We start from the raw sequence: 13,343 nt of genomic DNA, 5'->3' as shown, positions 1-13,343 counted from the left end.
GCATAAGCCAAAATAAATTGATATAATGATGCTGTGTTGAGGACTATTTTTGTGAAAAAAAGAAACAAAAGCCTCTTAATGTTAAAATGCTTGACTCTATTGATATGCTATTTAAAGAAAGATAATGAAAGAGCCCTTTGATTAAAATTGCCATTATTGAGGCAAGCTTTCACTATTTTCCAATGATATAAAATGTCTTTTACAGAAGTGGCATTTTTGTAACTGTCACACCTTTCTGGTATGTATACAAACAAAAAGTTCAAAGTCTAGCCTACACCCTCCCAGACCAGCATGCTTTTCCTCCAATCTCTACTAGATATGAAAAATATGTTCATTAATATAACCAAGAGAGGGATATCCCTATTTTAATATGGTATCAGTGAATCACACATAATTAGTAGGTAGCTTGAAATTTTGAAATGAATAATATGAATTCTCTCATTTTTCCAATGTGATTATTAATATTATGTGATCATTTATTTAATCAGGCTTTTAAAATAATAAATCAACAGTTATTTATATTATAATGGTATAAGCAAACTCAAAAATTATATTAATAAGGCACTGATTTAATCACATTGTATAGAAATAAAATTATAACCCAAAGCCATTCTGACAGAAGTGTTAACAACTATATTTTCTTAGGAAATCCATTTGAAAATACAGCTTTACTTTTTAGAGATATTGTATGAACTGTAATCGTTTCAGTTTAAGACAGTTAACAGTGTATGGTGGACACCTGGATGAGGGCTGAGAAACGTGCATGATGGGCCCTTCGCTGAGGAAAAACAAAATCTTATCTATCTATCTATCTATCTATCTATCTCTCTCTCTATCTATCTATCTACATATATCTATCTACATATACCTATCTATCTACATATATATATGTAGTCCAGTGATGTCCTCAAGAGAGTCAGGTTCAAAGTAGAGAAGGCACATTTACTTGGGCAACAGGGAAATACAGTTCATCAGGTAGGTAACTTTTGAAATGGGCTGTAATGTGTCAGTAAAGCTTTGAAGATGCAAATGAAAGGGCCAAGGGAATATTTCATGCAGGAAATGTTTCCTCTAACAGATCTGCTGGTATCTTGGTGGTATTCACATGTTCTTCTAAACACAGAATTGTTTCTTCACACGAGTGTTCTATGGAGGTCCTTTGCATAAAACTGGTAAAAGTAATTAGCTCCAGTTGAGAAGAGTGGGAATTTATAGGTCTGGATTCTCCCAACTCTGTTCTCATTGTTTGCCACCTTAATGCCTAATGTTAGCTCCTTAATGCCTCAGTGTATATATGCTGTAATTTGAAACAGCACATTTCATATAATTTTATCACTGGAAAGCATAACAACTACTATTTTAATAATAAAAACTATTGAAACCAAACTGGAAAGGAATCATCTTGGCTCATAAGAATATGTGTTTGATAGAACCCTCGGTGTGGTACTTTTCAAGGAGAAGGAAAGGGGCAGCTATGTTAGAGAATTCCATTAGAATCTTAGAAAGGTATAAAATTTTAGCAGTAATTAAAGGGGATTCTTAAAAATAAGAAATATTGATAAAGAATATAAGACAACTATATGGATGGGAGTGGGAAATATGACTGAAATTGTAGTTTGGGATCATGTTCTAAAATCCTTGAATGCCAGACTGGCACATATGGTTGGTTGTACAGGTTGTATCTTGCATAACCCAAGGAGTTGTCATTCACAACTGAATATGTGCACCACCTGAACAGCTGTATGTCATGGGCTTTGTTTAGTTTGGAAAAGAATTGAAAGCCTTTACATTGTTCTCAAGTCAAAGAATGGTGTAATTGTTGTTGAGCTTTAAAGAAATTAATCTTGTAGTATTTTGTAAAATGATTCAAATTTCAGGGGCGCCTGGGTGGCTCAGTCGGTTGAGCTGCCGACTTCGGCCCAGGTCACGATCTCGCGGTCCGTGAGTTCGAGCCCCGTGTCGGGCTGTGGGCTGATGGCTCAGATTCTGGAGCCTGCTTCCGATTCTGTCTCCCTCTCTCTCTGCCCCTCCCCCGTTCATGCTCTGTCTCTCTCTGTCTCAAAAATAAATAAACGTTAAAAAAAATTAAAAAAAAAATAAAAAAAAAAGATTCAAATTTCAGAAACATAAATATACAATATACCAAACTTGGTCATCCGCTAGGGGAATGAATTGGGTTTGTAACTTCTCTAGAAGGGAGAGGGCAAGGTTCAAATGACTCTAAAACTTTTTCTCAAGTTACCAGAAGAATTGTACCCTGACAGAAAAATAGAAAGATCATATTTGTGGTGATTAGCTCAAGGTAAGAGTGGAAATAGTTCTCCTTTGACTATTTCAAATTATTGTGAATGATTTTGTCACACTAAATGGACAGTTTGCTAGAATTCTTCCTACAAGACTTTTTTTGTCTTTTCTTCTCTTTCAGGCTGAAGTCATTGATGTGAGTTATGGAAATGCAGATGACTTAAAAAGGATACAAAAAATGAAAAATACAACGAATAAGATTGCACTCCTGAAATTAGGAAAATTGCCATTACTTTATAAGGTTGGTCCAATGGCTGTTGCTGGTGGGGTGAACATTTTATTTTGTTTTGTTGAAGTTACATGCCTCTGTGAGTGGAGAGAGAAACAGAGGCAGAGACAGAGAAAGAGGGAGAAGGAGAAGCACACAGAGTCAGAGAGTATCACAGGAAGATGACTTTCCAAAATAGAATATTTTAAATTAAAATCTTTAAGAAAAATGGTTGATGTCATTATTAATTACTTGAGACAGAAGATACTTTAAGCCAGGTATTGATGAGTTTGTGGGACCTTGATAAAATTGGCATACTCTTCACAATAATACTGATGTAGTAGAGTGCTAAAATTGAGAGCCAGAGTGTCCTCTTCCTAGGACATATGTGAAACTATTATCAAAACTGACTAATTACTATGTGCTTTGTGTTAGACAAGTATCTAGAAGATTTATACTCCTTAATGATTGATTTTGTCAACTGTGTAACTTCACAGTTGCTGACTGTGCTCAAGAATTTAATTAAAATATAATATGCTAAGGAGAAATAGAATTTTGATTTATTTTATTTAAATAGAAGTTTATTAACACTTATCCAATAGATGCATTTACATAATTAAAGCAGCTCTATCTAAGTATCTCATAATGAACCACCACGATAGACAGCCACTACTGCTCATTCTTATTTTATTTCCCTTTTCTATTTAAAAAGAATGGTCAGTGTAGTTGTGGCGCCGGCACTCTCTGGTTGTGAAGATATATTGAGTGTCTCTTCATAAAACCCTTAAAGATTTTTGCTTCCTAGAGCCAAAAAAAGTTTCCAGAAATCTGTTTGTATACTCTGTAAGGAAACAAGAGAACAGGTGTGCTTCTTTGTCATTATCTTCTATGGATGCTCTTATACTTAAATCAATGCCTGATAGTAGATAATTGGCCAGATTTTAAAGTAGTCTTGAAAATACATTGTTTGAGATATATATATATATATATATATATATATATATATGTGTGTGTGTGTGTGTGTGTGTGTGTGTGTGTGTATCAATGTGATATTAGTTTTTTAGCAATGTAATTTGTCAATATGTATTAAGTGACTTAATCATATTTTGATCCAATGGTTCTGGTTTAATCAATATATTATAAAGGGGAAAAAACAGACAATAAAGATCATCAATGATGTGGCAGATTTTAGAAATGTTATATATGTCCAGTTTAGTATTGAAAATGATGCTACATTTGTATAGCTGAATACTGTATAATTACAAGGTAAAGAAGAATTTTGAACAGCATGTGAGCATCCTCTTAAGTCAAACAAGTTATAGAGAGGACATTTATAATAATTATAATAATAATTATATTATTGTTACATCTAAAGATAGCATATTAGTAATATGGGATAAATACTTTTCTAAGCGTTGTTGTTGTTGTTTTTTAGTCTTCACAATAATCATGTTGTTGAGGTAGGGACTGTTATTATCTTCAATTTACAGGAGAGGTAACTGAGGTAGGAAAAGAATAAGCAACTGGCTCAAAGACAAACAGCTAGTTAGATGAAACAATAAGGATTTACATCCAAGCAGTTTCATGTCACATTATGAGTCTTTCATGTGTAAGTAAGTGTATGTGTGTTGTTAGAGTACTTTGGTAGATAGATATAGCTAACTAGCTAATCAAATGATAATATACATATGAGTGGGTGTTTCAACGTGACCTACCCAACACCAATGTGTCAAAGGAAAACATTAAAACCATGTCAGTCTATTGTTGAACCTCTTACATCTGTGGTATAAAAGGTTTGGAGGATGGTGGGGAATGAAGATTTTATGAATAGAAATTTTGGAGAAATTTAAGTTCCATTGCAAGCCTAGTGATGAAGGCTTCAATGGAACCATGTGAAGGGCTTAATGTGTGTCCTCTGCAATATGGGGAACATGGTAGACTGGTTCTACCATGGTAGACTCTGAGAAGATGAGTTTGACGCTCAGCATCTAATAAATGAGTAGGAAAGGAGTGTCTGTGTTGGGATTGGCCTGTGTCTCCAGACCTTGGAGCAGAAAAATATATGTCTTTATATATTTATGCAATATCAATATCTATCTCTATCTATAGATAGATATAGTTATATATACATGCATATATTTGCCTGGGACCTAGAAACGGTGTCTATTATTGGCTCTTTAAAAAATAAATCAAAGTAGCTGCCTGTGTAGTCCATCTGGTCTGGAGAATGTGCTGATGTTTATAGCAACTCTTGAAAACGTAGAATAGAGCAGTAGAGAGGTAACAGAAATTCATATTGACCTAAAAACTACCCAAAGAGCAAAACTAATCTGAACTGGTATATTCTCTAATGAAATAGAATAGTATAAGGAATTACGTATTTTTGTTAAGCTACTTGACTTTAGCCTGGTCAAATCTGAAGTTCTCTGGTCTGGGCTAGACTAGCAGGAGTGGATTATTTTCTCCTGGCAAGAAATGTTTTGCCTGCCCACACCCCCCAACCCTCCATGTTCTGATGTACCTTCTTTTGACCCAAAAAGGCTCACAGCTATCCAGTGTTATTTACTCCAGTCTGTAGGGACCAATTATATAAATTGGGTTAATGGAATTATGGATGATTTCTACTTCTTTATATTTTCCCATTGTTAGTAATATGGGCTAGATATTTTTCTAAGCTTTTTAAGTGTACTATCACATTAATCTTCATAATAATCACATTATTGAAGCAGGGACTCTTATTACCTTCAATTTATAGATAAGTATCATTAGTGCATGAGGAAAGAAAGAATACAGAGTAACTCCTTCCTCAACAACAGACCTGAGCTAGCAGAGGGCAAGAAGATGAAATTTTAAATCAAGGGTGGAGTTTTGATCATGATGTGAGACTATGTATTCTAATTATTTAAGACAAGTGACTCAAACTGATTATAAGACTTTTTAAATTACCAATTATCAGAAGAAGTCTTCATCTAGCAGTCTGGGGATCTTTTCTAGGTATGTTTTGAGTGGGCAATAGGAAACAGAGTAGCATTGCCTCTGGTATATAAATCCTGCTTGTTCAATATACCAGTGATCTATATGACTAAAATGCTGTTTGTGGTAGGGGCCAATTATATGAATTGAATTGGTGAAATTATGGATGATTTCTACTTCTTCATATTTTCCTGAATTTCTAAATGTTCTATAGTGATTGTGTATATATTGTATAAGCAAAATAAGCAAAAAAGGGCTTTAAAAATTCAAGTTAGATAAGGCATTCACAAACTTTCCTAAGTATTTATAGGCCAAATATTCAAAATCCTCACCAGTAGATTATGAGTTAACATAGAGCAAGGTTTCTTTGTATTTGACTTCTCCAGAGAATTTTTACATTATGAAACCATCGGCCATATCTACAAAGTAGTGAATTAGTGGTTTATCTAGAATGGGACACAGTTATTAAGAGCCTGGTATATTTCCCCTGATCATTTTCCTTATAGGCCCATGATCAGATTTAACAAGAGATCTATGCAGAATCCCCCTCCAGACAGAGCCTTACCACAAACTTAGCATTATCTTCTAGGCAGAAGACAGGGCATCCTTTCTTTAACTTTTTAAATTCCACTCTAGCCATCTATGTTTTCTGTGGATTATCCCAGATATCTGACGGAATCATTGATAGTACATTAATATACAGTCACCTAGTAAAGCAAAAGTAAGCATTGATTAGATAAAGTTGTGCAGCATGGTAACAGCTGAGCTTGCTTAACTGGTCCATCAAATATATTCTGGTACTGAAAGTGGGAAGTGTGTTAATACAGTAATACAGCTGGGTTGAAAAAGGCAGAGAACCACTTGACTGTTTTGTGTATCACTACTGCTAATCATGATTCCAAATAAGCATCTGGACTGGGTACATGCAGCGGAATGAGTGAAGAGAAAAGTTAATCTGTTCTTACTTGTGTAGTAGTTACTAAATCAAGTTCAATAATAAATATGGGAGGGATTCTCTGCATCTGAGATAGAGCAAAAAGGGAACCTAATTGTGATGTTATCTCCTAAAAAATGAGTAGTAAAAGAATCAGTGGCCAAGGAGATCTTATTAGTTTTATCATAAATACTATGTATGTGTTGATTTAGCCTCCGTGAAGGGTTTGATGAGAAAATCCCTATACGGCGTAGCAGAAAGTATGAAATGCAAATAGCTTTTAGATATATGCCTTGACATCCATATTTTATTACTGCGGGGAAGAGCGAACCCAGTTCTCCAGGTCTAGCTTGTGCTAGTTCCCTTAAGCTTAAACCTTAGAGAAAAGGCATTAGGTTTACTTTAGTTTTGTATTTTAGCAGTTTATTTTATAGGAAAGTGCTTTACTTCTTTAAGCTTTAAGACAGAATATTATTTTATATGTCATAATGGATTCACTTAGATTTCTCTCAGTGACAATCTGAAACATAGTAAAGCCCATCTGAAGACCCTCACATATTCCCAAATTGCTGAATAGCGCTCTAGTATGAAATTTATTTTATAAATGCAATAAAAGCATTTGGCTTTCTTTTTAGGGCCATTTTCACAAAAGCAATAATAAATTACTGTATACTGCATGACAACTAGAAATTGTATAAATCCTGCTGGAACATGGAGGCTGGGCCATTGTCTAGGTCTACACCAGGTATCAGCCTCCCGTCTTATAGGAGTCAAATATGTATGCAGTGAAATTACAGGTAAATACATATACTTATGCCTTTTTTGCATGGTGAAATTACACATAAAAATCCACAAATGCCATTGCAGTTTTTTATAAATGGAGTAGCATACACCACATTTCTAGTACTCACTGTTACACAGTATAATATCTGTTTTTAGGGGCTCGTAGGTTGCTCAGGCTGCTAAGCAACTGACTCTTGGTTTAGGCTCAGGTCATGATCTCATGATTGTGAGATGGAGCCCCGTGTCGGGCTACACACTGAGCTGTGGAGCCTGTTTGGGATTCCCTCTCTCCCTCTCTCCCTGCCCCCTTCCCCCTGCTCTCTCTCTTTCTCTTTCTATCTCAAAAATAAATAAACGCTAGGAGTGCCTGGGCGGCTCAGTGGGTTAAACATATGATTCTTGGTTTCAGCTTAGGTCATGATCTCTGTTTGTTACATCGAGTTCCATGTTGGGCTCTGTGCTTGCAGTGCTGAGCTTGCTTGGGATTCTGTCCATCCCTCTCTGCCCCTCCCTAGGTTGCACACACATGTGCATGTGTGTGCGGGTGCATGTATGTGTGCTCTCTCTCTCTCAAAATAAATAAACTTAAATAAATAAACACATACATAAATAAATAAACAAACTTTTAAAAAAGTCTCTTAAAAAAGATATCTGTTTTTAAATTTTCCTTGTTTACATTTTTATCCTTATGATCAGAGTTTTAACAATTCAGGAATCCAAATGATTTTGTAATTTCCTACAAGTGAATCATTTTCCTTTCTTTTCATCCGATAAGATTTATATTTTAATATGAATTGTGCATTGTTTGGCCAAGTGTGAAACTTGACCAACTACCACTTAAGTTCCTAAGGCATCTTTACACAGACAGGTAGGCCCCTCAGAAGAGCCTGGAGGGAAATGAGAGGTAGGAAACAACTGTCAGGTGTTTATACTTTTGAGTAGAATGTTTCCCACAGATTAGGAATGAGGAGCATTATTTAAAGAAAAGTGAGCTTCATACTGTTTACTTACCCTACAAAATAATCAAATTTAAATTGTTGAGTTGGAGATTTAGAAAAATCTATAGATATTAGTGATTTACCAATCAATATTCAACAAATGGACAATTGGATGATCAATAAGAAATCTTCTAGTTTAGGTAAAGTAAATTCTGAGAAACACTATAGCTGAAAATAACTTCACATGAAGTATACGAATGCTTTTCAGATTTGCTGAACTATACTTTGTTCCATTTATTCCAGTATCCTTTTTTTTCTGATGACATTAATTCAATCCCTATGATAACTACATTTAAAAAGAATTCTTTTTCTTCTAGTTAATAATTAACAGCATTTACTTCAAGTGGTAGAAGTTTAAGTTGGTAAACCTAAAATTTAATTTCTTATTTCCTAAAATTAAAATATGCATTTAATTAATAGCATCAAAAATATGTGTTGCCTAGTACAATAATATAACAATGTAAAAGGATTCAATAGTTTCCAGAGATAAAATATTCATGGTATATCTTGTGTGCGTGTGGTGCACATCGGTACAATCTTATGTGTGATGTGGCAATAAGGCTGGAAAAATAGGAAAAAAGAGAAAACCCCCTTTTATTTTTAATCTTTTTAAATGTACATTTATTTTTGAAAGAGAAAGAGACAGCATGAGCAGGAGAGGGGCAGAGACAGAGAGGGAAACACAGAATCCAAACAGGCTCCAAGCTCTGAGCTGTCAGCACAGAGCCTGACGCGGGGCTCGAACTCACAAACTGGGAGGTCATGACCTGAGCTGAAGTTGGACACTTAACTGACTGAGCCACCCAGGTGCCCCAAAAAAACCCTCCTTCACTGAATTTTAATGCATTATAATTTTTTCTGGTATTAATGATCCTAGCAGATCTATTTATGTGGCACTATATGAATATTTCAGATGAAAAAATATTTAAATCAGCATTGTTGCATGGTGTTTTCAGGTGTAGTTTTGTATATGGAAGCAAACCTGCTTTTTTCTTAAGATAATTTTTGAAAATATTTTAAGAAAATAAAAACAAACACTATCTTGATACTTACAAAGGGTATACTTGCTCACTGACTGATTTAATGGGGCACTTCAACCCAGTTCTCAGAAGTAATTACAAAAGAACAGTGCTGCATATTTTGTGATTATAAGACCCTAGAGCTGCTCTGTTGAGCACAGAAAACATGGTCAGGACCAGAACACAAAATCAGAAAACAATGGTTTAATGCATTTAAAAGCTAAATCTACTGGGTTTTTTTGTTTTTGTTTTTGTTTTTTTAAGCAGAACGCTTTCCATTTTCCACTGATTGATTTTAGTTATTTTTCTAAATAACTTAGACTAAATATTACCGTAGCTACAAAAGTTAAGTAGTTTTTGTTGGAATACAACTTCAATCATAAGTTATAATGAAAAAACTTCAGAGTGTGTCATTATTCTGCCATTTAGCAATCAGACTTTAAGAAAGCGAGTTTAAAACAAGAATAACTGAGCCGCTTGGGAGGCTCAGTCAGTTAAGCATCTGACTTTGGCTCAGGTCATGATCTCATGGTTCACGAGTTTGAGCCCCATGTGGGGCTCTGTGCTGACAGCTCAGAGCCTGGACCCTACTTTGGATTCTGTCTCCCCCTCTCACTGCCCCTCCCCTGCTCATGTTCAGTCTCTCTCTGTCTCTCTCAAAAATAAATAACATTAAGAAAATAAAAATAATAAAAGAAGAATAATTAATTGAATGCTTCAGATCCTAATATTCTAATTCCTAATATTAAAGTATTTTTAGTGGCTTAAAACCAAATGAGTGTGGACACCTGGGTGGCTCAGTCGGTTAAATGTCCTGACTCTTGATTTTGGCTCAGGTCACGATCTTATGGTTCCTGGGACGGAGCCCAGCAGTTGCAGTAGGCCTCTGCACTGAGAGCAGGGAGCCTGCTTAGGATTCTCTGTCTCCTGGCTCTCTGCCCCTCCTCACCTCATGCTTTCTCACTCTCACTCTCAAAATAAATAAACATTAAAAAAATAAGTAAATGAAGGTATATCTACAAATCTTCAAAGTCTGTAGTGAATGAATCCCAAAATTTAGAAATCATGTCTGTATTGTACCTATGTGATAATATAATTTAATTAAATTTACTGATCATTTGAGCAGCAGCTTGGATATTACTCCTTTGCTGTTGCTCTAATATATGTGGAGACAGAGTTAAATTACTTCTAGGAGAGAAATATCATTGAAAAAATTAATATTTGTTTGGCAAAAAAATACCTCTCCCTAAAATTTATGTAATTAAAATTACAGCTACACAATGTATTGTAGCTGGTTTTGAATTCAATAGACTTCCTGTTTTTATAACAAATTAACCTTTAATAAGCTATAAAACCTTAACCCAGCTTTGCAAGCTTAAATTATTTTCACTTGAACTTTGAAAATAATATACAGTCAATAAAATATTATTTTAATAAGTAATTATTAACATAGAAGTTAATTTATTACTCTCATAAATATTCATTAAATTGCTTTTTAACTGAAAATATATATTTACTGTGTTTATGCAAAAGCTGTTGGGAAGGTTTTATAGCCCAATATATATTATAGTTAAAAATAAAGCTTTTGTGGTTTTAATAATGTGCAGTTTGAAAAAAAGCCTTTCTATTACAGATAAAATGAAAGTTATTTTTATTTACTAGAGTTGGATTTCCAAATTTTACTCAGTCTTTATGTAATTTTTTTGTATAATTTCTCTTGTATTGCATTTTAGATTACACCTAGTAATCTCATTTAGTATAATAAATTTCTTATGAATTCTCTTTTTTTAAGTTTATTTATTTATTTTGAGAGAGAGAGAAAGAGAGACAGAGACAGAGACAGAGAGAGAGAGAGAGAGAGAGAGCGAGCGCACACACAAGCAGAGGAGGGGCAGAGGGAGAAGGAAGGAGAGAATCCCAAGCAGGCTCCACAATGTCAGCTGGGACAAACTGTGAGATCATGACCTGAGCCAAAATTAAGAGTTGGACACTTAACTGACTGAGCCATCCAGGTGCCCCTTGAATTTTCTTAAATTAATAATAAGTGCATTATTTGAATATTATAGTCATCCAACAACTAAATTTTTTAATGCTCTTACAACACTAATAGTTCATTCATTTTGGAATAATTCCAAATTTTAACAAGTTTCTATTGGAAATTTAGAAAAATTAGAGTCTCTATAATCCCAGAAATATATGCAGTATAGTAGAAGAGTTCAATTTGGACTAGTATTCATAACTGAGCAAGGGCTATCAGGAGATTCTTCTACAAGATCATGTTCATTCTTAAATTTTCAATTATAGTGTTTTTTGTTTTTATCTAAATCTATTAGGTTATTAAAATTACTATCCTTACCTATCAGGCCTATTTTGTTATAAGCAAAGAAATTATTTACATCAAACTTCTTTTATAATTATCACACTAAGAATTTTTCAAGCAATCTTAGGATAAAATTCCATCATATATAAAATCAGTCATTGAAATGCAACAGAATCCCTTACAGTTGTAACTTGCTATGCTTACTTGACATCCAATATCCAAATTAATGATTGTTCTAATACAATTTATTTGCCTTTAGATAGTAACATATCTATAACTGAACAATATTACAACTTGGTGATGGCATTATGGATATTAAAACATCTGTGATAATATCTAAAATTTAATTTCAGTTCTGCTAAGAAAAGAACAGTGTTAACACTTTTCTTCACCTTATATTTTGAGTGGCATCAAACTCAGTTTTGTAAATTTTGCAAGCTGAAGGATTCCTTAAGAAAGAACTAGTAAAAAATAAATTTATAATATCTAGAGTTTAAAATGGGAATTGGCTTTTCTCCCAAGTTACTATGGTATTACAAATAGACAAGCATTTTTGTACCTATTTCACATCCTTTATTACTGAGTGTTATGTGACTCTGTAGGAAATTATCTAAACCTTTCACACATGTTCCTGGATTGAATTTTTGTTTTTAATTTTGAATAGTAAACAAATGAAGCAAATCAGCCCACTTTGGCTTCCTGTGTTATTATATGTGCTGACATATTCTGTATGTTTTATTATTTATAGTCCTTATTTCAACATGTTTTGATGTGAGTCTGGTTGGATCAGAAGATTTATTGATGGGATCACAAAAAATAATTTAATTTATGAAATTTCAAAATTATCTATAATATTCTGGATTCTTTATTGTCTAACCTTCTTAGCAAAGCTAAATGATAGAGTGTTTTATGCTAAATTGGAAATACAGATGTCTGAGCCAAATAGAGTAATCTGTTGGAAATAATGAAGTGAAACATGGCTATAAATGGTATTTTTTATGTGATGATTAGCAAACATATATACAAATAGTTTTCTTGGGATTTTACAAAACACCTAGTATGACTTACTAAATATGTAGAGTTTTTTCTTTTATTATGCTTAGCTTTATCATTTGTGTGTTTTAATCACAAAATAGGTAGAATCTATTATATATATATATATATATATATATATAATAGATTCTATTATATATATATAATAGATTCTACCTATATATATATAAAATATATATATATATATATATTTTTTTAATGCTTATTTATTTTTGAGAGAGAGAGAGAGTGTGTGTGTGCACAAGAGCCAGGAAGGGGCAGAGAGAGAATCCCAAGCAGGCTCCATGCTGTCAGGGCAGAGCCCAACGCGGGGCTTGAACTCACAAACCGTGGTGGCTTGAACTCACAAACCGTGAGATCGTAAACTGAGCCGGAATCAAGAGTCAGATGCTTAACAGACTAGGCTACCCAGGTACCCCAATACAATCTGTTTTAAAAATAAGATCACATATGGATCTGGCAACTAATAAGCCAAGAAATAATTTTGTTTCTCAATTAATTTGAACTTACTTAAAATTCTGATTGATTAGAAAATGCAATTCTAAAGCCCTTTGCCCTGTAACTGGGAAACTCATGTATGCAGATGGCACTTTACAAATGGGCAGAATATGAGACCATGTTCATGTAATTTGAGAGGTTTGGGGAAGGCCTCTTTAGCATAAATTATGTCAGTGAAATGCTAGAAATTAAAAGTTACTATTTCATATACTTAATGAGTAATTTGTTGAGATATTACTATACATAATTTATA

General features: G+C 33.8%; 1 protein-coding gene across 3 annotated transcripts in view; it reads left to right on the top strand.

The window, feature by feature from the left end:
* Window positions 1-13,343, top strand: part of NAALADL2 (N-acetylated alpha-linked acidic dipeptidase like 2) — a 1,353,396-nt gene that overhangs the window by 800,130 nt on the left and 539,923 nt on the right. For all 3 annotated transcript variants that reach the window (XM_043594881.1, XM_043594879.1, XM_043594880.1), the window contains one exon: window positions 2,426-2,545. In XM_043594881.1, coding sequence (XP_043450816.1) covers window positions 2,426-2,545 — 120 coding nt within the window. The remainder of the gene's footprint in view (window positions 1-2,425; window positions 2,546-13,343) is intronic.

This window comes from Prionailurus bengalensis, chromosome C2 (assembly GCF_016509475.1).
Source record: "Prionailurus bengalensis isolate Pbe53 chromosome C2, Fcat_Pben_1.1_paternal_pri, whole genome shotgun sequence".
NCBI lineage: Eukaryota > Metazoa > Chordata > Mammalia > Carnivora > Felidae > Prionailurus > Prionailurus bengalensis.
Note: the sequence above shows the minus strand (reverse complement) of the source record. Positions and strands in the feature narration are given on the sequence as shown.